The sequence below is a fragment of the Strix uralensis genome, chromosome 26 (assembly GCF_047716275.1).
Source record: "Strix uralensis isolate ZFMK-TIS-50842 chromosome 26, bStrUra1, whole genome shotgun sequence".
NCBI classification, from domain to species: Eukaryota; Metazoa; Chordata; class Aves; order Strigiformes; family Strigidae; genus Strix; species Strix uralensis.
Window position 1 is genome coordinate 3,214,771 of NC_133997.1, and position 25,516 is coordinate 3,240,286.

The 25,516-nt window shown below is 45.5% G+C and overlaps 1 protein-coding gene across 1 annotated transcript; it reads right to left on the reverse strand.

The window, feature by feature from the left end:
- Window positions 1–1,943: 1,943 nt before the first annotated feature.
- TRIM29 (tripartite motif containing 29) lies at window positions 1,944–25,403 on the reverse strand. Its single transcript, XM_074850999.1, has 9 exons — window positions 24,549–25,403; window positions 17,010–17,105; window positions 15,529–15,762; window positions 14,967–15,165; window positions 10,997–11,080; window positions 7,484–7,549; window positions 6,146–6,247; window positions 4,948–5,024; window positions 1,944–2,051 (listed from the first exon to the last, which is right to left on the reverse strand). The coding sequence occupies exons 1-9, from the start codon at window positions 25,401–25,403 to the stop codon at window positions 1,989–1,991; spliced, it is 1,776 nt and encodes a 591-aa protein (XP_074707100.1). The 3' UTR covers window positions 1,944–1,988.
- Window positions 25,404–25,516: the final 113 nt, after the last annotated feature.

Consider the following 25,516-nt stretch of genomic DNA (forward strand, 5'->3'; position numbering starts at 1 on the left):
TGTGCTGGTGTGAAAAGTCGTGTGTGCGAGGTCTGAGTGAGGCCCTTGAAGTGAGGAGAGGAAGGGAAGCAAACAGGCCGTGGGGACTGCAGAGGTGGGGAAGGGCAGAGCCGGCGGGGAGGGGACAGTGGGAGGAAGGGGTCACTCGCTCCCTCAGGCTGGCCACTCTGTGCTGGGCGAGGGGCAGTGCAGATCCCGGCTGGCACCGCAGCAGGCCTTTAGGGCAGGGAAGAAGAGGGGGATTTTAATATCCAAGTTTCAGAGGAGGAAGAGGGAGGGATCATGCCCACATTTTGGAAAACAAAAAGGAGGTGGTGGAAGCTTGTACTGGAACATAAGGGACCCAAGTGGTTACTGGACGCTGCTCCAGGCAAAACAGTGAGATCTGGAGGGGGCTTATTTTATCCTTTCACACACATACTCAAATCCTTCAGTGTATTCCTGGCAACTCTATCCCACTTCCCTTTCTCTACATCCTTCCCTACCATGCTATTCCCTTCCCCTCCGGTCATTAAGGAAAAAAATAATTATAAAATAAGTGCCATTTCACATAATCTAGAGCAACCACGTTTCAGCCTCAGAAGTTTTGTCCGAGGTGTCGGATTAAAAAGCAGCGAGTATCTTTGCACAGGGATTAGCAAGAAAGTAATCTTCAGAGAGTCATAGGTGTGACTTCCCTCAACAAGGTGTTGCAAGCATTTGCAGGTAGGAAAGGTAGGGGGAAGCCATTCCAAAAACCGCTTGAACAGAGCAAACCATGAAAAGTAGCTATTAGGTCTTGGTTCTCTGTTGTGCAGCTGCTTACCACCGTTTGAGGGCTCTGATCCTGCAAGGGGCCATCTGCTCCCATTGACTGGCTGGGGACATTTTTGCATAGCATGGACCAAACCTCTCAGCTTTGTCCAAGGGAAAGGAGAATAATCTCAGTGAGATCATGGAAAGGTTAACCAGCCCTGGCTGGTTTGCAGGCAGGGTGGTGACGTGATTCGTCTATCCAGGGGACAAATAAAAAAATATTATCCTGAGTAAAAAGCTATGGTACTAATTCTCATTGCCCATTGCAGAAAAAAGTACCTGAACCACAATATATAAATCAATTTTGGTTTAGGGGGATTAAAAAAAACACCACAAAACAAAACAGAAAAGCACCTAGCACCTATGGCATCTAATCAATCTTATTTTAGTAGGATGGATTTTCTTTTTATTTCTTAATTTGAAAAGGTGGCTAGAGGGGTACTTTAATGGGATAGAAAGCCTCTCTGCCCTCCACCAGCAGCTGGCCCCGGGCTGTAGCAGCTCCAAATAGGTCCTGTTGGATGGCTTTTTGGAAGGTAGCAGGAGCAGAGCTGAGCTGACGGAGGGCCCTGGGGAAGCGTGCTGCCACGGGCATGGGCTGGGGGAGTCTGCGGGGACCTCAGGGAGGTGGCAGCGTGGGACTTGACCCCAGTGAGAGCTGTGTGTCCCCATCCCAGGCAGGGCCAGGTGACAGGGTAGAGAGGCACGGGAAGAACTTTAGCCTGTCACTGATCCAGTGGCTGGCTGGGGCCTTTCCATTCTAGGAAGACCTTTAGGTACACCCAGCTTGGGACCTTCACTAGGACTTTACAGGTATGATCATATAAACACACTCAGGACAGTGGGGCAACTGGTATAGTAAAGTCAGGGAGGGGGGTGCTACCCAAGCATGCATGCTTCCCATGAGAAGCAGAGCAGCTCGCTCTGCAGAAGCAAAGGGAAGGGCATTGACAGAGAGGGAATAAGGAGGTGACAGCAGAGGATGGGGTTACATTGTTAAGGCCTGCAGAGCTTTCAAGGTGATTTGGAAAAAGTCCTTGTTTCCTCTAGTAAAGGTTATTCCCTTCTGCACCTTCCCTCTCCCTGGCAGAGATTAGAGCAGTAAGGTTAATACAGTAGCAGGTACATCCATGAAAATCCGCAGCTGAGTCTTCACTTCAAGTGCTGCCAGCTCTTCCCTAAATCTTCAGGAATCAAGGTGCCTCGTTGGAAGTGGCTCCATTGCCTTTGTTGACGTAAAAGGGGCGGTAATGTGACTGCAATGGAGAATTTGGGGCATGTGAGTTTGACCTACCTTCTTTTTCTGACCACCTATACTTTACCCTCCTAGGTAGCCCAACCATGCATATGTTAACATGCTCCTATCTTAACACCTTCAGTCTTTCCTCTCGCAGAGCAACACCACCTCATTTCACTACTGGAGGTGCTGGAGTGATCAAATGCAAATGGTGTTGCTTTTTGATTTATACACATGCTTTGCATGGACCTCATTCCTGAGCCAAATGAGTCTGTGCATCATATAAAATCGCAGACTATGACTCATGATTTGATGAGAGATTTCTGGGAGAAGAGGAATGTCACCTTTATTTTTATGCTGCTGACAGTGTCTTTTAATTGCTCGCTAACTTGAGAGCTCATGGGAGTTTTCACACTTAAAGCCATGCACAGTTATGTGAGTGATCAACTAAGTCGCATGGTATTTATTTGTGCTCTCTGGCTGGCAAGCCAAAACTCTTGTGCATGGAAATTTTCACACAATGGTGTATTGTTTATTCACACCTCCGTATGTTGCAGAGCCTAGTACTAAATGTTTGTGTAAACAGAAGCGTAAGTGGAGAGACAGGGGCAGAGCCTAAAGGAATTGCTGTTTTCTGTCTGTCCAGCTCGTTACTGCCGTCCCTAATTGTATCTCTTCTCATCAGGACCTACCCCTGGAATTTCATTCTTATCTGCACCACTGCAAATAAGCAACACGTGGCAAAATTGTGTTGTGCAGCCTAATGCTGCCTTGGGATGACTGCAAAACACAAAAGCCAAATTACTGATTGTGATAGCTGGTTGCACTGTTCAAGGCAAAATCTCTAGCCTGGATGAGAATACGGTTACACCAATGAAGCAGTGACCAATGCAATCGGGAAACTGTGGTTTTGTAATGTCTGATCTGTCTTAGGTTTGATCCCATGCCCGGATCTCACTTGCAGAAGGTGAGAGAGACCCCCCCAGGAACATGCTGGTGTTTTTGTGCAGTGTACTAGTTAATATTAGACACAGCAGGGGGCTGGAAGCATGGGCAGAGCAAACCCAACCCACCTCGCTGCTCAGTGCTGGCTCCCAATACCTCCTGCTCAATGCTCCCTTTTGTTAAAATTCTTTTCATTTTATGCCTTTAATTTCCAATATAATTAAGAGATGGAAGAGGGGGGCTTCATTTTAAAGAACTCCCTGTGGGTTAAAAAGACATTCCTCCTTAAACAGTGTAGTCCTTTGTGAAAATTCATATTTACAGAACTTTTAGAATGTGTATTACTTAAATACATATTTAAGACTATTTTAAAAGCTAGATTATTGGCCCAATAGACCATAAAAGCTCCTGCAGAGCTACTGCAGTCCAGAGCATGTACTTCTATTTTGGGACTTCTTAATGCTTATATTTATCAACTCAATTGTTCGGTTCTGGGCTATCTGGTGAATATAGGCTATAAAAATAAAATAGCCGCTCTGAGCGTATGCATGAGAGAGAAAGGGAGGCAGAAAAAGACTGGTGACTTCATGTGGGCGAAGTTACCCAGGCTTTCTCTGTGGGGATTAAGGAAACTATGGGTTGTGCTCACGAAGCACAGCACGCTTGACTGTTGTGCAGGGGGGTGCTTATTGCTAAAACAACCCCACTCATGTCCCAGTGCTAACAGAGACTGACCAGAGTCCCCAGTATAACACCACCATTGGTGGTATCTGCAATCACTGGGAAGAGTCTCCATCTGAGCACGCACGTGATGAAGTGGATGATCTTTTAGAAAGGGGTGATCAAACACAAGAGAGAAGATATTGCAAAACTTTGCTGTTCCTAGGATACTTTTTTTTTTTTTTTTTTTTTTTTTTTTTTTTTGCTGTAGCACAGTCAGAGACTCAAAGCTGGATTTTCTGGAAGTGATACAGTCTACCAAGAAACATCCCTTTCACAGGCATTCATCTCCTGGTGGGGCCTTGAAAATTTAGCAGACATACAGCTGCAGTCCTTAGACAGCCACTTTCTACCTGTTGTGCATTTCCTCTGTTTTCTTCCTTGAAGTGTGGGAATGCTCTTGATTCTTGACCCTCTGCTGCCTACAAGTCTTATTTCCAGGGAACAGTAAATAATCTTTCACAAATGTATAATCAGAATTCAAAAAATAGATTTCATCTGTGGAGATGGGGGCAAAAACTTGACGATCTTAATGCAGATCATGCAAGATCTTAATGCAGCACAGTGTGAATGGATGTTAAGGAAAACACACGAACTTAGTGTTTCGTGGTTATGCATTAACTGTTTGTTAACCTTGTATATTTAAGATTAAAAGACCTAAAATAACATTGTCCTCTGCCTCTTGTAATGAACTGTTACCTGTTTTGTGCGAACAGTGCAGAATGAGTGACTTACAGATGTTCTAGTGATCGTAGTTTGACCCCTCATCTTTGATACTGCATCTGCCCACTGCAGGACATAATTAGCAAGATACTTTTATATGGTTGTCTTTGGTGTCATTTACACAATCTGTGCTTTCTAGATGTCACAGACTACTAAAAGTCTGATGTCTCTGCAGGGAGGAAAAGTACTACAAATAGCAGCATGTGTGCTGTAGTATTTGTATAGCTTCTAGAAGCCTGGATCAAATTTTAGACCAGGGCAAAATCTTTTCAAAATATCAATTTGAAGTATTGATTATTCCTACATCCCAGAGCTGTGGAGGCAGGAGGTGTGTGTGTTAATCTGCATCCCTCTGTGGATGCAGTTAACCACAGAAAAAAATAATAGAAGCTGTTGACTTGAAGCTTTTACTTTCCCATCTCCAAAGGACCCAAGCCCTAGTTTCTGAAGTCTCAGGTATCCCTAGGACAGATAGCTCTTTTGCTGAAGCTGTGCACATGCTTTCACACCAAGGGTATATTTCTTACCAATACAGACTGCTTAGAGGATTTCCATGTCTGTGGCGTCACCTTTGCAGACTGATGTCTCACTATTGAAGGATAAGCTGTGACAACATAAAACAGCCTGTTACAGATCAGTCCCTGCCACCATCCCCCTCTCCCCTTGCAAGCCTCAAGATGAGTAGCTGGACTGGCAGTGCCACATAATTAGTATTGCATATAGCTTAACACTGAAATGCAGCCATTTCTGGGGTGGGACGTAACAGCTGTCAGTCAGACAGATGCGTATTCCACCACCCAATCAGTTAGGAAAAGGGAGTAAAGAAGGTCTGTCTAATTAAAATGTCTGAGGAAGGCAGAGAGGTGGAATGCAATCAGTCCAATTAAATTTAGGCCAAGTCCTGAACGAAGCATTCTGACTCTTACAAAGAACACTATAGGCTATTTAATTAGAGGAAGGAGCCGAGGCCTGGATTTCTTGTCAGAAATTAATGACAGTACCTCTGGCAGCACGATAAGCTCTAACCCCCTTCTACCACGCCAGCTCCATTCTGATTCAAAAATAACACCAGCCCTGCCGAATCACAACCAGTTTCAGTGCTATCAGGCAATGGCCTTTCCCCACCATCTCCCATTCGCAAATTAATCCAACCTGACTCTGCTTGGCAGGTGCTGATGCTTTTGGATTCCACCTCTGGTGCCCTTGAACTGAACTAGTGGTAGTGAAAAGAGGATTATGAGACAGTGAACGGGGGATTCTGGTTCAGATGAGGGAGGACAGGCAGCTACTGCATATTTTTTTAAAGTTTGTGCTCAGTGGCTATTATTCTTTCAAGATGATAGCTGTTTTAAAACACTGATGAAGCTAGAGTGGTAAATGGCCATGCACATAGTTTCCTACTATCTTTCTCTCCCTGGTCCCCACGCCTCTAAAATTCTTACCTCTACCTGTTACAAACAAAATTTAAAACCCCTTCAACTATTCACTAGATAAAACTTTTTAATACTTTTAAACACACAATAAACTCCTGTTGCCCTGGTTCAGCAGAGTAAGTTGTTCATGTAAACATGTGCATGTATCTAAGGGATTGACAGTCAGGGCAGGAGATCTGAGCCACGTGTAGGACTGCTCCAGGCCTCCTCTGGGGGAGAAACTACAGGATTAAATGTCTTATCACCTAAACAAGAGGTAGAAGGAAGGGGGGAAAAACTAAATGCCTAGTACCGGTCTTAGTGAAGAGGCTTCCATCAGACTGTTTGCTGAAGTCACCAGGCGGATTCTGTCCCACCGAGGAGAACTGAAAAGGCAGCTTAGTACCATTGCCTACTGGAAGATAGAAGAGGTTGTGTTATTCCATGGTGTTGCATGCTGCAGTGGGGAAGCCTAAGCATTTCAAAACACACCCTGTAAAACTCCCTTCCACTAGCTTGGGGGAAAATGGGAACCAATAGCTTTGTCCCTTTTCTCTTAGTAAAAAAAAGGCAGATGAGAGCAGTCAGTTGTGGGGTCCCAGTGTACACAGTGTGCGAGTGTGAAGAGATCCCAAAGCTCCAGGCAGGCAGGGAAGAGCCTTTTTTTTGAGAGACCCAGAGTGCAGGTGTGACTGAAGAGCAGCAGCTTCCTCGTAGGTAAACTGCATCTCCAGAGACTGGACTAATGAGGCAAAACTACGTAACTGCCAAAGCTCCCTTGCCTCCAAGCAGTTGAGGCTTTATTCAAAGCCCATTGAAATTAAAGCAAGGCTTCCCCTCCTGGCCTCCTTGGGGTCAGGCCCGGGCTGCCAGAATGAATCTGAAAGCAGAGATGATGAGAGGGAGACAGCCCTGCCTGTGGCATGAAAAGCAGGAATGACTTAGGTGTGGCTGTGAGTCACCAGAGCTCCCCCAGGTAGAGTGGCCGTGGATGCTTGTAGGCTGCCTCTGAATGAAAGGAAAAGCAGGACCCTCTGAGCATGAACGAAGCAAAGAAAATTTAGGTGAGAAAAAGGAAGGTGGGGAGCTGGGAAGAAAAGGCATGACTCGCCACTGCTGGTTCTGGGTACACTAGCTCAAAGCACCCCCTCCCCGTTGTGCTGGGTGCTGTACAGACAGTGAACATAGGGCAGGCTCCGTCTTTGAGAACGTATGAGCTAAGTAAAAGGTGTACGTGTGATGGAGAAGAGCTTGTGCTTGTGAGACTGCCTGAGGGTATTTGGAGTCGGCTCCCGGTTCTGCCACAACCTCCACAGATTGCCTTGGATGGTGTTGGCACTCCCGTCGGTTGCAGTTGGTTAGGTATCTCAGGATCTTTGCAAATTGGCACCTATGTTTTCCATCTTCTTCTTTCACTGTCTGAACAATGAGGACCAGGGGTGCCTTTCCCTCCTATATACATAGCACCTAGAACAGTGAGACCCTGGGTTTGGGTGTATGCAGATGGTGCTGATAAGCCAGCTAAGAGATGATTCTGTGAGGGATTGACAGGTGACAGGACAGCTGAGAGGGGAAGCAGAAAAGGTTGGTTAGCCAGCTAGAAAGCTGTGGCACGGGGGGTTAGATCCTTTCAAACTGAAGTCGGAATTACCCGTACCAAGTGTTTCCTCAGTCGCCTGGAAGGAGGAAAATTCCCATGATCGTGGGTTGAAACTGGCTGTAAAACAAGAGCATCCAGTTCAGCAGTCGGCTCCTGATGAGCTGGCTCAAAGGCCTGTGCCTGGCATTGCTCTATGAAACAGTCCCCACCAATTTGGAAGCAGCCCCAAACCAGAAATCTGGGTCCAGGGAGTAGAGGAAAGCCTGGTCTTTTTTCTCTGGGTTCTAGGGAACGGTGAATAGACTTCTCATTTGGAGAATAAAGTGCTCTCGCTGTCACAGAGCTGTCTTTAGCTGCATTAAATTGCCAACTCAGGTTTGCCTACTCAACATGACTATTCTGCAGAGATCTGCAGGCAGAGGCTTGGATTTAGAGCTCAAGAGACACAAGTAGAGGAACATTTCTTGCTCAAGCACACATTGTCTCGGCCACTGTGACAGGCATGTACTCCAGAGTTTCACTAGGACATCATGCTGTGATGGGCTCGTGCTGTTGTACCCCTTTTGTGAGACATTGGACTCGAAAGAGTGAAAAAGAGATGAATACTTTGAGCTGTTATGCTGCCATCCTGTGGACTGCTTTTCTATTTCAGCAGTGTTTCTATTTAAGCAGTTCTCTGTCTCTGTGTGCCTGAGTCCCTTCTACTCTTCATTCAAAGACTTCCAAAGGCACGAGATGATCTTTCCAACCTCCTCCTGGCTTTGGCCAAACTGTTTGCAACATCAGGAGAAGAAAGTTCAGTGGAAGAGAGCAGAAAGGAGTGTTGAGTAGTTGAACAGATTGTTCCTCTATATTTTAGGCAGCATTTGAAACCTTTTATGTCTCCCCTCTGCCTCATTATGTCATCCCTGCAGACAGATGCTCAGTGATACTGTCTTTAATGACAAGAGCAGTGGAAGGCTCCTTGAATTTAAGCAGGGCTTAAAAACCTATAGGTTTAGCTCAAATCTAAGCAGTTTCTTAGTATGGGCCACTGCAATTAGTGCCAAGCACTACTTGGGTAGCATTCCTCAATGCAGCAAACAGACTTGCCGCTGTGGACTCAGGCAGAATTTGCAGTCATCCAACCTAGCGAGAAAAAGGGTGTGTTACAAAACTATCGTGACATATTCAAGGATTCTGGGCATATTGTGCAATGCAAAGGGTGGTCCTCTTTTTTTTTTTTTTTTTTTTCTCCTCCCATTTTATGGAATTCCTTAGAAAAGGTGCAATTGGAGGCAGTGCTGGACTTCTACATGACACACTGATAGAGCACTGAAAGCTCTAGAGAGTTAAATGATTATGGGTATATTGCATTATTCATCGGATAATCCTTTGCTAGCCAGCATGCAAGCTAAGTGGGTCATGTCTCCTGTTTTGCCTACTGATTCATTCTGTTCCCAAAGTCCCCATCAGTGTGGTTTCAGCAGCTGGTTCCTTTCTGTCATGTTTGAGCCCTCACCCTGGTGGAGAATCTGGTGCTGTTCAGCCCCCATTTCAGCAGAGACTCTGTGTGCAATCATGTGCTTAATGTTGTTTTTTGACAAAGTAACTTTGTTGGTAGAAAATACAGAATGAGTAGTTTTGGAAGGCAACATGTCTGTGCTCTCAGGAAAACGTAGATGTGTAGGCGGAACAAATGCTCCCCCAGTATTTGTATATTCAAAAGTCCATTGCAGGAAGCAGTGGGCCACTGAGCTGCAAGCCGTGGTACAACCCTCACACTACTCTGTAGCTGACTGCATCCAGCAACTGTCCCCACTGGCTCCAATAAACAGCACTAAATAAGAAACCCTGTATCGAGCAGTCCCTGTTGATCCCTCCTGTCTCTTGACACGTCCTGGAGATTGGGAACCTGGATCCTAGCTGGGAGCCAGGGAGCCGCTGCTCCCAGGTCTCAGGAACTGATCCTCTAGAGAGGAGCAGAGGGGGGTCCAGGCACTGCGGGGGGGAGCAGTGAGCAGCCAGGCTATGCCATGCGATGGCACTGTTGCCAACGGCTTTTCCCTTCCTTTTGCCACGTCAGGTTTCAGCCCTGTCCCAGGGTGATGGCAGAATGGTGTTGTCTGGCATTAGGGCTGCCACGCTCTTCAAATGCATGTTGGGCCGTTTCCACCTGAACCCAGAGCCCTGTTTTGGGTAGGGATGGGTTCAGCCCATGCACTTTCAGAACAAACTTTCAACCATCCCTTAACATTGGGAGTGGGTTTGGATACTGGGCACGGGGCTGAGCCTGTGGTCTCTCCCCAGCATCAGCAGCTCCGCTTAGCAGAACGTGTTTCCCTGACAGCACAGGGCCCGTAAAGCCCTGAAGCAGCTGGGGCAGAACTGCAGCTGTAACCATCCAGGTGGTGTCTGGAGACAGGCTCCGTGCAGAAAGAACCCACCGCTGGCACAGTGCCCCTCTGCAGCCTCTGATGACAACTTGGGGGGCTGCAGGAAACACTCCTGCTAAAGGCTTGCTGAGGCTGAACTGGGAATGCCGCCTCTGGTATCTGCTCTGAACAGCATCCTCACCCCCACGGCGCCAGGCAGGGCTGCCAGCGAGCTGCCAGGCGTGGGCTGGTAGCAGAGGAGATGGGCAAAGTGGAAATCCAGACAAAGGGCTCAGTGTTGGGATCTGGGTTATCCTCCCAATCCCTAACGACAGAGCAGGCAACATCACACTTCAAATATGCCTGCAGGGGAGTGCTACTGCTAATTGCTGGCATATCCCTTCGCCCTGCCCACCATCTGGCTTTGCAGCACAGCAGCTGTAAACACCTGGCAAATCCAGGCAGGGCCTTGCTCTCTAGGGACCAGAGGAAATTTTGTTGCTTGTTTTGTGCTACTCTTTCTGTTCTTTTGTTTCTACAGGCTTTGCCTTGCCTAGGCTTTTAGCATTCTGCTTCTCCTACGGGAGGTCCTGACACTTAGACAACTCTCATTTTACAACCCAATGTGTTGAAAACAGTCAGTCATTCACTCCAAAGACTCATCCTGTAGTGTTCATGTAACAATTGGGACATAAGCAAATCACCAAGGCTCTTGTTGTTGGTGTCAGAGCTCAGAAAGGCCAGACTCCTGCTTTTCTAGGACACCTCCTCACTTCTATTGCTGTAGGGAAAAAGTATGTTTTCTGGTGTAAGTCAAATCCTAATGCAAAGCAAGCCTGGCGTAGCTTTCACACTTGATAGCACAGTGGGATAAGCTTCTGGTGGAGAATAACACTTGAGTTCAACCTAGTAACACATGTCAAAACTCCCCTATATTCACAAACTATACTCTTTGAAAGAGTTCAGTTACTCCAGCTCTCCTCCACAGAGTTGAGAACCTTTGCTGCCTTGTTTGAAATGAAAAGGCAAAAACTTCTCAAAGCTCTGTAGGCTGGAGACAGGACCCTGCATAAACAAATGGAGAGGGATGGATCTTGTCCAGGGGACAACAGGAAATATGAGGGAAAGCAAATCTGGGGACAAATCATGAATGAAGTTCCTTTCCTATGCTGTGTTTGAAGGAAGCCTGACCACCATTAGGGTGCCATACCTTTGGGAGACAGGAACATGGAAAATCTCTTCAAGTTGTCAGGCTGGTTCCACTCATAGTTGTTCATCATGTACCGGTGATCACCTGGAGAAGCAGAGCAGGGCGTGAGCTGGAGAGGGCAGTTTGCTGGCCTTGAGAGGGATGGGAGAAGGGGGAAGGAGATAACAGATTGGAATTGATTCCTCAAGTGCTGCAGGAAAATGTTTCTGCTCTTTGAAAACAAGTTCCTCTGTTTTTTTCATTCTTCTGTGGGACTCTTTGGCTGGGAAATAAAGCAGTGCTGTAGCTACCCAGAGGTTCAGCCTGGGATAAAAGAGAAAGCTCCTTCGGAGGCATAGCACAGCTGAAGCATTTGGCCATTCAGTAGATACACTGTCTCCTGAAAATCCAAAGGGACACTTGAGGGTTGAGGCGTTTTCCTACCAAAATACTGCTGTGTGGCTAAAAACGTATCCCACTTCAGAAGTAGTGGTTTGGGTTTGGCTTCTTTGGTGTGTTTAACCTGTGCACAGATCTCGAACTGAAGTATTGCAAAGCTCAAGAAAATCAGTGTTGGGGAGGGCTCAGTGGGTTGGTTTCTTCAGTTTTTAAAGAAAGATGCTAAACCTGAGTTGCAAACAGCTCTAGCTTCCTGGGCTCTTGGACAAGGGTGTTTGGTTCAGGCTTCACACAAAGTAGATGAAACTACCCTTTTGCCAGGTATTACGCAGCCTGATTTTGTTTTACTGACACTGATCCACAGGAAATGATGCTCTATCAGTAAACTTGCTCATAAAAATACTTTATTTTATGGCCTCAAGTGTTATATAAAGCTATTGTTCTCTGCAAGGGGGTAAATTTGGTTCCCATGTTTAAATAGTTCCATTCTTTGATTCTTAAGTCACTGAACAAACTTTTATTTCTTAAATTTATTTCTGTGTTATTTAAACTCCCTGGATGCTCTCTGATTATTTGCCTCATTGCCACACTGCTAAGTAGGTACCTGTTACAACTAAAAGAAAGTGGATTCCCTTTGGAGTCTGCTATTAAGCAGGTTTCATTCCATTAATATAATATTTCTTCCTGGGAAGTTTTTTACACTAGAAGATCAAGCCGGTTGCAAATGAATTTGTTGCAATGACTCAGGGGGAGTCTGAGTTAATTAAATCCATTAAGTAATTGTGGAGTTATTTCCTTGCAGTCACTAGATGCAGAGTGCTGTCCTCTTTCAAGTGTAACTGGGGTTTGAAAAACGGAGAGCTCTGAAGTTTCTGAGACTCTCCTTAAATAACATTTCCCAACTGAGTGGATACCACTGTTCTTCTCATTAGGCAGACTCCAAGCTGTGTCCATTAAGTCCTCAGTAAAGTTTCTGAAAATGCCCAGGTTTCTGGCAGTAGTCAATTGTTGCCCTGCTCAGAAATGTTTTGGCACTTGAATCACATGGATTTCAAATACCATCGAGGACTTCTGGCATCAGTAACATGGAGGGCACCCTAAATAAAAGTGATCAGTGATCAAGTCAGTCTTTATCCAGAGCTACTAGAACTGAACATATGCATACTCTTGTTGGGTTGTACAAATGGCCAAGTGAAATGTATTTGCTTCAGGATTGGCAAAAAACAGCTCAGCAGATGGAAGGTAACTTCCTAAGTTATGGTAATTTGAATGCAAAGTGCTTTTATGCTACTCATCTAGTTTTCAGAAGTGCTGTGAGTAGTCAGGCATCCAAAACCCCTTTGGCATTATGCCATCCAGAGTTTGCAAATTCTGCAAATCTCCAGGTGAGCAAAGAAGAAGACAGAAAAAAATGTACAAAAGTGATTTTTGTATCTGAGCTGCCTGTCATCAACTTGTACTAAGTTATAGCCAAATTTCTCAGCAAACGGGGTGTTGAGAATCTGACCAGGTATGTTGCAGAGTTAAATGTTGGAAGACACGTTCCATTTCTGGTGCTACTTTAAGGGTATGGCTCTGGCTATGCATCGTGAGCACTCTGAATGTGATTCTTGACTTTTCTGAAAGGTTGGTTCTCTGGACCAGAAGTATCTGGTCCATCTAATCCATGTCTGATGGAGAATGATGGTGCTAGGTAAATATTAACAACCTGTTTGCAGTGCAGACTCCTTGGGGCCAGGGACTTACTCTCCATAATGTAGGAAGGCAGCAGGCTGTCACTTGATGATTCACTTGAGAATCACTAGTGATTATCATTACAGATCTGAATGTTCTCTGGTCCCATGTCACCCTCATTCTTATTGCTCTAGATTGTGAATGCCAGACAGGCTGATTCACAAAACCCAGGCTCTGAAAAACATTTGTGTGTTGACCAGTAACTGAACCCATGTTGTTCCGACCTCTATGTATCTTTTCAGTGGGCTGCTTTTTCTCTGGATTTTTGGGTTTGGTGGTTTCTTTGGTTGTTTCTTCCCCTCTTTGTTTCTCATATCATCTTGTAATGTGGATGTGTCTTTTCTGTAAGGAAGTTGGAGTGATTTGCATGTCTGTTGCCCAGGAAAAAGGTGGTGTATTAACGTGGGAGAAGTGTCTAGTGAGTACTAGGAATTTGAATGAAATAACAGTGATCTTGCAGATTTGCAGCAGAGTTCCTCGCCTGTTTGTGTTGTATGAACTGGACTTGAGATTATTCCTGCATCATTTCAAACCACACGTTCTCCTGAACAGCAGAGTGCAATTTATCCTCATGTTACCTATCCAGCTTCTTGACCTTTATTGTTCTGGTATCTAGGGTTCCACAATTATTTATAGATTATAACTTTATAGCAGCCTGGTGAGATAACTAGTAATTCTGATCCCTATTATTCTTCATACAAGAGGTCATTTCATGGGATTAAGTAACTTGCCCAAGGTTACAAAGGCTGTTTGTGGGAGAGTTGGAAAGTGAGCCTCAGTTGTGGAGTCCCATTCTAGTGCCTTGTCCTCCTAATCTTACGTGTGAGCTTGATGCAAGACAAGTCCTTTCTGCAGAACTAATTGGGAGACACAGAAAGTAAGTGGGCTCTAAAACTTGTATTGACCATGATCTCTGTATTCACATAAGAAAGATCACCCATCCTTAAGCATCTCTGAAGTGTGAGGACCATTTGGCACTGCAGGTCCCTTGAATACCCTGGCTGAGGGCAGGCAGGAAACAAAGCTCTCCCTAGCAGAACACGCAGAGAAGTACGATCAGGGAGAGTTATTCCGGTTCAAGTTGTAGCTTAACCTGAACACCAAAATGGAGACCTTTTTACTTGGAAAATCTGTTATTAGATTTTCAGTGACAGGTGCTTGCAGGGTATTTCATGTTCCAGCCAGGCAAGTAGTGGCTGAAACAGGCTGTTGTAAAATGGCATGTCATACCAGCACAGCACATGTGCTAACCGAGCTGTACAAATAGGCTAATGACAGGATTTCAAAATTGCCATACCGGGGTGACTACATTCATATTTCTGCCACTGCGTCCTCAATTTACCTAGTGAGCCACTGAGTTGCCTTAGTATATCTGTGCAGTGTTCCACATGGAAAACTGTCACGCTAAACTTGCAGGGGCTCCGTGGAGCCTGGCGCAAGGCAGAGGGCCCCTGCTGGCCTCTTGCAGGAGAGAAGGGCCACCATTCTCGACCCCAAAGAGGAGTGTTGATCTGAAGTCCCATGCCGGAGGTGGCTGAGCCAATTAAACACTGCGAAGCCATAACGTGAAACAGCACTCAAGAAAGCAGGGCTAGTTTGGACCCCTGGGTCCCCTACACATGAAATATTTTAAATCCCTGGCAGTTCAACTGGCTCTATCCCCACATAGGTCTGGCAGGATAGCTCTGATATTCCAGAATGAATTCCAGCTACAGGCAGTGTTTCTCCCACTTTCCCTAGGTCCCTACTTACTCTCTGCTCTGTGAGAGCACGCTCATCACACTTCATCTCCTCTGACTCTGTGCTAGGCTTTGCTGAGGGAGGGAGAAAGGGAAGGGGGAGATCTCAGATACTCTACCATTCTCCATGTGGTTCCTCTCTATGAAGTTGCGGCCAAGGTCTGCCTTGCAGATCTTCTCCACGTGCCTCATGCAGACATTTAGGAGATCATCTCTGAGGAGTCCCATAGACGGGCTCATGCTCTCCCCTTCAAGCAGCACACTGTATGTTGGGAGAGATGGAGGGGGGACATAATTCCGCATCAAAGCCCCAAACTCCTGCCAAAAAGAAGGGAGGAGAAGTTACCGAGAAACATAAGAGACAGGCTAGATCGTAAGGAACTGTCTAATGTTAGACTCCAAATAGTGTGAAGCGTAAAGGAGAACAGTGAAGATGGAAGGGGCAGACAAATGTTCTGCCCGTGAGCTGTAGCCATCTACAAAAAAAAGCAGGCGTTGGCACACCTAAGTTCATTCTTCACCTACCAGAGCAGACACAGCTTCAAATGTCAGGGTCTGTTCCTGCCATATACATGCATTGAACTGGAGAAGATTAAAGCATCTTACACCAACTTAGGATTTGTCTCTGGGACAAATCCTTCCTTATTGGAAAAGTTAAAAGGAAAATGGGATCTCAGTAACCTGCAGGAAGAGCACAGAATCACTGATCTGGTGGATCTGCTCCCTGTTCTCCTTGTCCTCCCGCAGAAGCTTTGCCCTCTCTTCCAGTTCATCCACGATTTCTTTCACGTTCTCTGATGCAATCTTTTCCCTCTGGTCCAGGGCAGCCTTCACTTCATCCCTCTGCCTCTCCAGGTCACGGATCAGCTCTTTGAAATGCTGGTCCACTGTGGCTTTCTCGTTGGTGGTGTAGTTCTGCGGAGGGAAGGGGCAGAGAAGGGGGGCAGCAGGAAAGGAGGCAGGAGAGATAAAATATTAAACTTCTCGGGAAGTCATTTGCTAATAGAGGGATATAGAGGGGGATATGTCCAAGCATTCTCAGCATTCAGACTGTGACTATGGAGGTTCTAGGTACGTAAGTCTTAGCACCAGAGAAGTTGTGCCAAGAGAAGTAATACTTGTTCTTGCACTAATTATGTGTATGTAATCTAAAGGGCATACTGTCTTCCTGATCATAAGAGCATATCTTTTATTTCAACTCATGAAATGCGCTCTTAGGTGGTATTTAAAAACCCTGTTTAACCTTCTAAATCATGGTTCTGGCTCCTCAAGAATTTGAGGTCCAAATTCCCACCATTTCAAAGGATGAAAGGTGCTGAAAAACTTTTTACAAACCTGACCCCTAGGCCCTTCTGAAATACTCCTCAAAAGGACTGTGGATGTAACTATATTCAGAGTCAAAATTTCTAGGTCAGATTTCCAGTAATAATAATAATAGTAATAATAATAATAATAAAGCAGACAAAAAGCAGAACTGGCAAGCCAATGTGCGTGTACCACATAAAAGGGAGAAGAATGGCTTTGCCTATTAATATTATGCAAATTTTCTGGGGTGTCTCCAAATAGTGTTTTCACTGCTCTATTCAGTTAGGGTATAAATGAAAACAATTAACACCATTACTATACTCTAACCCTTAGCATGGTGAAAGAATTATAAAGGAGCCTTATATCAGTATGGAAGTAAGCTGTTCCACTGTAAATAAGATGTTTGTTGGTGTAACTCCATCTGTTCCTGTTACTTTATCTCTGTTTGGGCAATTCAGAGCCCTCCTGGAGTTTATTTTTGTGTGTGGTCCAGCAGGAAAAAAAGCAGCACACCTTTGTTTCCAAATCAGCCTAGCTACTGGTGGCTGAAGAACTGTAAGGGACCCAAAGCAGGGAGGTGCCTTGGATCATTTTGTAACAAGGCTGTGCTGCCTCTTCTTGATCTCCTGCAGGGTATGTTGCAAGATGACTTCAGTAGGAGTTGTTGTTTCCAAGACCTGGCATGAGTGAGTTTTGGAGAGTGATGAGATAGAGACTGGGTAAGGGATGGAGTGAGTAAGAGCTGGATATATCGGGGAAATTGAGGAAAGGAGGAGAGGGGTTTGAGAGAATGGAAAAGAAAGGGACAAGTACAGGAGAAACAGAGAAGTGGACTTAGAAGAATATCCCATACGCACCTTGATACGGTCCCTCTCCTTCTGCCACTTATCCATTTCATCTTCTACCTCAATGATCTTCAGCTGCAGTTGCTCTTTCTGCAGTGAAAGCTCAGCCTGTGAGAAGAGGGGAGTCTCATGAACTGGGGCTGAGGGCGGCCTACTTCAAAGAGGTGCTGTGCTTCCACTTATGCATTTGGCCCTGAACAACAATAGCTGGGAGGTACAGGTTCCTGGCACTGCTTGAAATGGAGATCATGTGCTGACACTGGACAAGATCCCAGAGCTTCTGGCTGGGTCAAGAGATTCAGCTCCCTCAGCAAAGACAGCAGCAGAAGCACCCACCTACTAGGCTACCGTCATGGTGCCGCTTTTAATCACATTAGAGTCATTAGCTGGAGGGGGAAGAGGCCTGTTTCAAAATTCAGCTGTGTATGCAGTGAAGGGCCCATCCCAGGGTGTGCCTCTGCAGCAATAACAGTTTTCATGTAATTACGGAATGACGTTTGACGAGTGTTGCAACAAGAGGACGATGCCTCCGGCAGGAATTCTGTTTAGACAGGATTGTGGATTAATTTGCTCTGAATTGAGAGCTTTCATGTTATGATGAAGCTGGGGAATGATTGGAAAAAATAAAAAACACAAAAGGAGGAGGCAGGAGGTGTAGTCAACCATGCTTGGCTTAGATCAGCAACTTCACTGGGATTCATTTGCATTTCGTTTTGCACTGGCTTCCCAGAGAATCTCAGACCAGACAATTGCGTGCAAGGCAGTTCATAGGACTGGAGCCCACGGAGGGCTGGGCAGCCATGCACTGGTGTAACACGCCGGTTGGTGTGCACGCCGTGTCTCTGGATCAGACCAGGACCTGGCTGTTTAGTAATGCCTTGCGCCGTTAACTCTGGGCAACCCCTCCCTCGGTCGTTCATATTCACCATGTCCCTGCCCAACAGATCATGACAAAGCTTTTGTTTACGCATTTCAAGATCTTTCTGTGTTTCATGTGTGTACAGGTTGGTCACAGGACAGCTGTAACTACCGGCAATCTGTCTATGGGACACTTATCCCCAGAGCTGTTTCAGAAATACTCAGTTGGCAGAAATTACCTGTATTCCACAACCAAGCTATGTCGCGTTAGAAAGGTTCTGGAAACCCACTGTTCATGTGGAATCCTTTGGCAAATGGTTGTGTTACCCAACAGCACTTACATTTAGGCCAACAGTTAAGAGGCAGAGGAGATGAGGGGTGGATAAATCCACTTCCACAGCGACTAACACCGTGAGGTCTCCCTGCTGTTAAATACAAGGTGTAGTTCCCCCTGCTTTACTGCCCATCCAAGAACACAACACAACATGAAAACCTGGGACTTCTCTTGTGATCATAGTTGCCCTCAGGGTGGGAGTTTAAAAGTTTTCAACTCTCCATTCAAGGAGTAAGAAACAGCATCACATGATGAAGAGCAGGCAACAAGCTGTCAACTAGCTCAGACCAAGGAAATCAGCCCATCAGGGCTCCTGTCTTGGTGCCAGTCACTGTAGCGTCTGAACACCTTCTTGAGCTTGAATCAAGCACAGCTGCATCTGAGAGCCATTGACTCTAGCTGTTTAATTTAGAAAATCTCTATTTATAGAGGGAAAACAATCTGATAGTTGTTTTATTGCCTGATAAAAGAGAAGAAAGGTGGAACAAAAAAGGCAAATGTACTCAAAGAGATCTCAATGCCAGAAGAGCTGCATCCTCACGTTGTCACTGTAATTGTCCTTTTTTGAGAGTTAGGAGAGCACTGGCCCTCTAAATATTATCCATACACCTTGACAACCTTCAATAGTCAGCTGAATGCTGTCATGAGCTAAAGTTCATATTCTGGGGAATGGCTTGGAAGGGCTTTGCCCTACAGGATCACCAGGGAACCATATAGCTATCAAGATGAGAAAATTTGCTCTACTACTGATCAAGACACTAAAGGCATGAGCTTGATCCTATAGTTTTCACATTTTCAAGACACCAGCTTGGAGGCATGCATACTTTTTTCCATTCTCATGTGCATTGTGAGATGTCCTCTGCATCAAGACACAAAGGTGTGCAACCATCTTTGCATAGCAGGGAAATGCAATGAGATAAAAGCATTTTAGTAGCAGATATCCATTGCACAGCAGTAACCAGTGCGAGAAATTACACTATAATGCAAGTTGCTTCCTTGAGTCACAGAGCTACATCCAGATGGCATTAGTTGTTAGCAAAGTAAAAAGCACATCTCCTGAGTAATGGGAGGTCTTGTTTCCTTCCTCATCCCTAAATATCAGAACATTCTTATGACAAGAATGTGAGTGAAATCATACAGAGAAGGACCGGAGGGATTTCTTTGAGAAGAGCAGACCTACCACAGCCACATAGACATTCCCAAACACAAGGGATTTGAAAAGAAAGGTAACAGGAAAAAAGGTCAGGTGATGGCTGGAAGGTGATGATAACAATATTATACTTTTATAGTGCTTTTTAATTAAGTCTCAAAGGAGTTTTGAAGACTACTACTTGCTCAAAAGTGATAGCTAACTCTTACCAACTTGTTGCAGTTATAATATCCCTTCACCCAGAAAGGTAGTTTGGGTGCCTCTGGGATGGGATGTAACAACTATTTAAGAGTGGACCCACACTACAATTTAGAATGAGAATTATGATTTGCAAATGGAATTACAGAGATAGTCCCAATAGCCAGAAAGCAAATACCACAGTCATCCAGGTTTGGCTTGGGTTAAAGCACCCATACTGAGGACAAAAGGAAAACACTAGTACAGACACCAGCAAGGGCAAGGGAGGTGAAGGGAGGTGCTTCATTGCATGATAGTACAAACATTAAAACTAGTCTTCCCATAGAAAAAATTCTGGGATTGGCTGGAAGATTTCTTTAGCTGTCCGTGTATATCCTGTGTTACATTTACAGTAGGGTGGTTACAGGTACTAGGGACAGTCAACTTCTCAGCTTCATTCTCTATGAAGAAACTTCTCTCCTACCTCTCTTCATATTTCTCAGGTTTTCCAAGGTCAACAACCCCTGATCTCTGTATGTGATGGACCACCCAGAACAAACCCATTGGGTGAGACTTGGATTTCAGAAGGTTCCTGGTGAAAGATCATAGAGCAGCTCCACCCATTGTGGGGGGAGTCCTTGCAGTACAGAAATAACAATAACAATGAAGAAGATCTAGGAAATATAAATTTAGACCATTCGGTTTGACCATAGCAAGTTGAGAAATGCTGGCACTGAGAGTCTTTGAGCTAAGAGAGGATCCTGTATTAGAGTTAATTAGGACAGTCAAGAGGCCTAAGTGAAAGTTCAGAGTGTACACCTAAACATCCACAACTGAACCCAGCCCTTGTGCTGTAAAGGACCTGGAGATGTGAGATTATGAGTCTTGCATCATGATGCAACTCATTTTTGCAAGGCAGCAATGCAAGCATCATCATGTCTTAATGCTCTGGGAACCCAGTCCCTGAATCAGGGAACACCCCTGTGTCACTAGCCTGGGAGAGCTATGCTAATTACCTGACAGCAACAACCAAATGCAATAATGAAGCTGGAGAAGAAGTGTTTAAACTACTTGTCCTAGTACAGGGCCTGTATTGGAAATGACATGGCTGAGAAATCAGCAAATGGTTTGAGACGTTATTTCTGCTGGTTTTACCATTACACTTTCTGTCTAAGCTTTTGTTAAGCAGAGGTGGGCGTCAGTGGGCTACAATCCCTGGAGACTCTGCCAGAATCCTGCAGAAATGCCACGAGTCACCGCGTGGGCTGAGGCCAGAAAAGGCTCGCTGGTTTGCACAGTTTGAAGAGAACTCCTTACTTGCAAACGGGTGGATTTTCCCTGGGTTCTGCCCTTACTGTAGAAGCCTTAATGCAGAATGCAGGCAAACAGGCAAATCTACTCTAAATCACGATTTGCAGCAGGTCAGCTTCCCCAGCCTTCCAGCTAGGAAGAACATCCTGCAGGTAACTGCACCATCTCTGTGGAAAGAGCAGCTATTTTAAGCTGCGTCCGCAGAGCAACCACAACTAGTGTAGATAAGGTCTTGCAGCCACATCGTGCCCTAACCTTGCACCAGTGAGAAAGGCCAAAAATCCTTCCGCTGGCATATTGATACACTCTTGTTTGCTCTCAATTCAGACAGTGGAAGCATATAGAGAGGGCTCAGACGGAAATCCCTCTGGATCCATCTCTGTGAACGGTTGACTTCAAAGCCTAGTTCAGGCTCTGTGAAGTCTCCCCTTTTAAAAGTCGCTTTGTTGAAACAAGGAACACCCATCTCCCCTTTCTGCACGGCAGTTCTCTGCTGCCTCTTTAAACCTGCTGTACAATGTGAACTTTTCTTTAAAGGTAAAGAATTAAAGAAAAAAATCAAAGTGCTTTTCACTAGAACTGACCTGACATGCTGAGTACTAAGGCTGGCGCTGGATGGTAACACCAGGTTATTTACAGCTCTGTGACTGGCAGGCATATGTGAAGTCGTCTCGTTTTGAGAATAGGCCTGTAAAACAGGTTTTGAATGAAGGATCCCCTTTCAAAATGAAGGATGCCGTCTGGAAGGGGGGCTCTAGTTCTGCTGATAAATCAAGCTGGCCAGAGGGTTTTATTTGAGTGTACAAGCTGCTATTGACAATTCTCACTTTTCAACTGTGTGTGGTTGTTACCCAGACTCACGGCCTTTTTCTTGGTTGTTTCTCATACAGATTCTAGTGGGGGTGTTACTTTTCCTTTAAATCTGTAACAGGAAACTAATGCAAAGTGGATCTGGGGAAGGCATTAAAGGTTTGCTGGGTAAAATACGCAAATACTACTGGGTGGAAACTCAGAAAAAATGTCTCTGTCTTCACTGCCAAGTTGTCTCTGACCCCCTGTGCCTTTCACTCTTGTCTGCTCAGCAGCACACCAGGAAAGGGGGGATGAATGATTCTCACCCCAGGCTCCCGAGAGGTGGAGGATGCTGCTATGTTCTCCCTCTGTCTCGCAGACAGAGAGATAACAGGCTTTTCACTGCTTGCCTAAATGCTCTAACCAGTGGGTGTCTGTATACTGGCTTGTTTGCATTCCTCTTCTCTTAAGTTGTACTGTCTCTGTCTGCATTGTGGAGCGAGCAGAGTTACCTAATTCTGCAGAGAGATCTTAAGCTATCCCTTGCTTTCCCAACACTGGAGGTACAGCACCTCTCTTCCCTGCAGGCCTACAGCAAAGATAAACTCATGAAAGGACTACAACCTGCAATAATTCTGCAATACAAAAGGAATAGATGTACCTAAAACAAGCACATTCCACCTTATTATGTGACAGTTCTGTGCCACCAAAATTGCGGAGCACCTAGAGTAACAGTCAGGCTTAAGTGCATCACAGCATAGAACCCCGCCTAGTTCTGCTCAATCCTCTCCACATTTGGAATCACAGTATAGCCAGGGACTGGGAAATCCTTGTGGATAAACCAACTGTTCCTTGACAACCAACACTGTCTGGACACAGCTGTATTCTGCTCGCTAGTCCAGTGGCATAGTTAGCAAATCTGGAGGGAGTAAAGCTACCCTGGAGCTGCTTGGATGCCAAGCTGTGAAAACAGGGCAGGGATAGGGATGACCTGATGTGGGTTTTTTGCTTAGTCTTTCCACAAAGGCCAGCAGCACCAGCCACACTTTGCCATTCTTTCAATTTGTGGTCACATTCCAGCTCGGCTCGTTTGCAAGACTTGAAAAGAATAGGTGGTGCACACAAGGGACTTGGAAATGTTCATTCCTCTTTGTGGTTCTTGCTAAGGCTCCACCTATGGGGAATAAATCAGGGCTAGGAATAAACATTTGTAAGCAACAGCTATCCTGTTAATTGTTTTTGTCTGAGTGAATGCTCACTCAAGTTACAGCATGATCAAAACTCGTTGTCAGGAGAAACTTGCACATGTGTATGATTCATATTGATAAAGCCCTAAATCCTTTAGGCTTAGCAGCAGCAGAAACAGCACAGGACAGTACAGGAACTAAAGCATGGAGCTAACAAGAGCGGGACATGGACTCAGAGAAAGAAATCAAACATCGTTTAAATCTTACATAAAGTCATCTCTGCCCAGCTATGGTTGCCTCTTTAAAACTAAGGTGTTCTAGGTCCATCCAACCATAGGAAGAAGGCTCTGACTAGCTTTGGTTCCTCAGGGAGTTAGGCATATGCTATGTGCAGAGCTGACATCAAAAACACAAGAACAAGCGATTATGAAACAAACAGCAGGCTAGCAATCCTTGCGGGAATTTCTTCAAGAAAGACTGGCTGAGACGTGGAAGAAACTTTGTCTGGTTTCAGCAAGGCTGCAAGTTGGCGATGACATTGCAAGAAAAGACCAAAAATTTGCACAGGAAGATGGAGATAAGCTCTAGACAAGATGCTCTTTCAGCCTCATGAGATAAATTTTCATAGCACCTTAGAAAGAGTTAAAGTGTTCTTCCAAGTTAAGGGTAACTCAAGAATTTCTGGCAACAGGTACTTGTATTTGCCTGTTCACCCCATCAGAGCGCTGGCTTGGGCTGTGCCTAAGAGGATCTTAGTGCCCTTCCAGTTTCTGCAATGGACTGGCTGTGTGACTCTAGACAAATTGTTTTGCATTATTGTTTCATGGATCTCCTTTCTGTAACCTCTCCTGTCCTGTCTGCTTAGATCTGAAGGTCTCTAGTCCAGAATATGCTTTTACAGTGGGGATGTACAGCACCAAATATGTGAAACCCTGATCTTTACTAAAGCTAGTGGAATAATCATACATCCACCCAGAAAGCAAACAGCATGACTTTAAGCGGACAAATGTGAAAGGCTTTTCATTAGTGAGCACTGTTCCCCATACCAGCCTCATCTCCTTAGATGTCTATTCTCTAAGCCTATTGTAGTAATACTTCAGGGGAAATTATAATGTTTTGTGTTTACACCAGGGTTTTCTCTTCATCTAAACTTCAAAATACTCTTCCCATAGGTGTGGCTTGACACTATTATAACCATAACAGAAAAGAAAAACAAAAAGCCATAATCTCTAAGTAGCTGAGATGGCAATTTTCAGTAGTAACCTCGCAGCCACTAGCAACTTGAGCAACCACTGATCTGACTACCTCTATTCTGGAGGTCCTGAACTTGAGCAGTGCCCCACCTTTCTGGCTGTGGGTAGCGCTGCACAAACACTGTCAAAATTTGAGACAGTTTTTTTTAAAAAAACTTAACATGTGGGGCTTTAATTCAGCTTCTGCTGAAAGTCTGTGGTGCAACCAGGGGTGGAAACCAGGTTCTCCACCCCCCCAATCCAGTCTGCTACACAACACCAGTGCTATGCTGCTGTAACCAGCCACAAGGAGAATGACAATCCCGTTGCAGCAGAACCCAGGCAATATCAGTTCTCCACTAAATACTTCCCATCCACCACCCCTGCATCCCAGAATTACATTGCAGACATGATTTGAGGAGAGACTGTAGGCTGGAGAGCAAAAGCTGTGGTGTAATATTGAGATCCACTGGAAGGACTGATGGGAACGTGTAATAAAAAGAGCATTACCTCTTTTCCCGCTTTCTCAATCTCCACTGTCACTGTGCTGTGGTTCTTGTGCTCTTGGAACATGCAGAGGTAGCAGATGCACATCTGGTCTGTCTGACAGAACAGCTCCATGGTCTTCCCATGCACAGGGCATTTTCTTGCTTCAAAGTCCCTGATGGGGTCCAGGAGTTGGTGGTCCCGGAAAGCTGCTCCCTCCAGATGGGGCTTGAGGTGCAGCTCACAGAAGGAAGCCTGGCACACCAAGCAGGACTTCACAGCCTTCTGCTTGTTATCGATGCAGGAATCACACAGAACATCCTCGAGCTTCACTCTGGGCCGTGACCCAGCTGCTCTGTCAGGCTTATTGAAGGTGGATCTTCTCAGGTCCCCTGTCTCCACCAGAGGAAGGGAAGTTTTCTTCAGGTCCCCCATCTGCCCCCCAGAGAACAACGACTTCCTCCCTTCCCCTTCACTAGGCAGGAAGCTCTTTTTGGAATCCAAGGAGAAGAGGGGCTTCCTGAGATCGCCTTTCTCTGCGAAGGAGAGGGGTGGTCTCCTCATGTCTCCTATCTGTCCGCTGGCATATTGCATCTTCTTTGAGTCAGCCGAATCCATGCTGAAATAGGATCTCTTCTCATCGGATGACTCCACAAACTGAATGATGGGCCTCTTCCAGTCGCTCCCAGAGAAGAGGGAGCTTTTGATTTGCCCTGTCTCCAAAGAAGCACTGCCAGTGCCCTTCATAGCTTCCTTCTCACCTCCACCAGGGTTTGTGGTCTTCTTCACTTCTTCTTCTTTTTTGGGGGCAGATGGACTCTTCACATCCTCTGGCTTCCCAGTGGTACCATTCGTCCTTGCTGCACTCCCCGTTTCCATCGTCTGAACAGGGCGAATTGGCTTCACTGCTCAGTCTTTTGTCCAGTTCCTGCCTCCCAACCCTCCACAAAGCGGGTATGTCTGCCTGGTTGTTGTCTCAGCAAGGAATGACG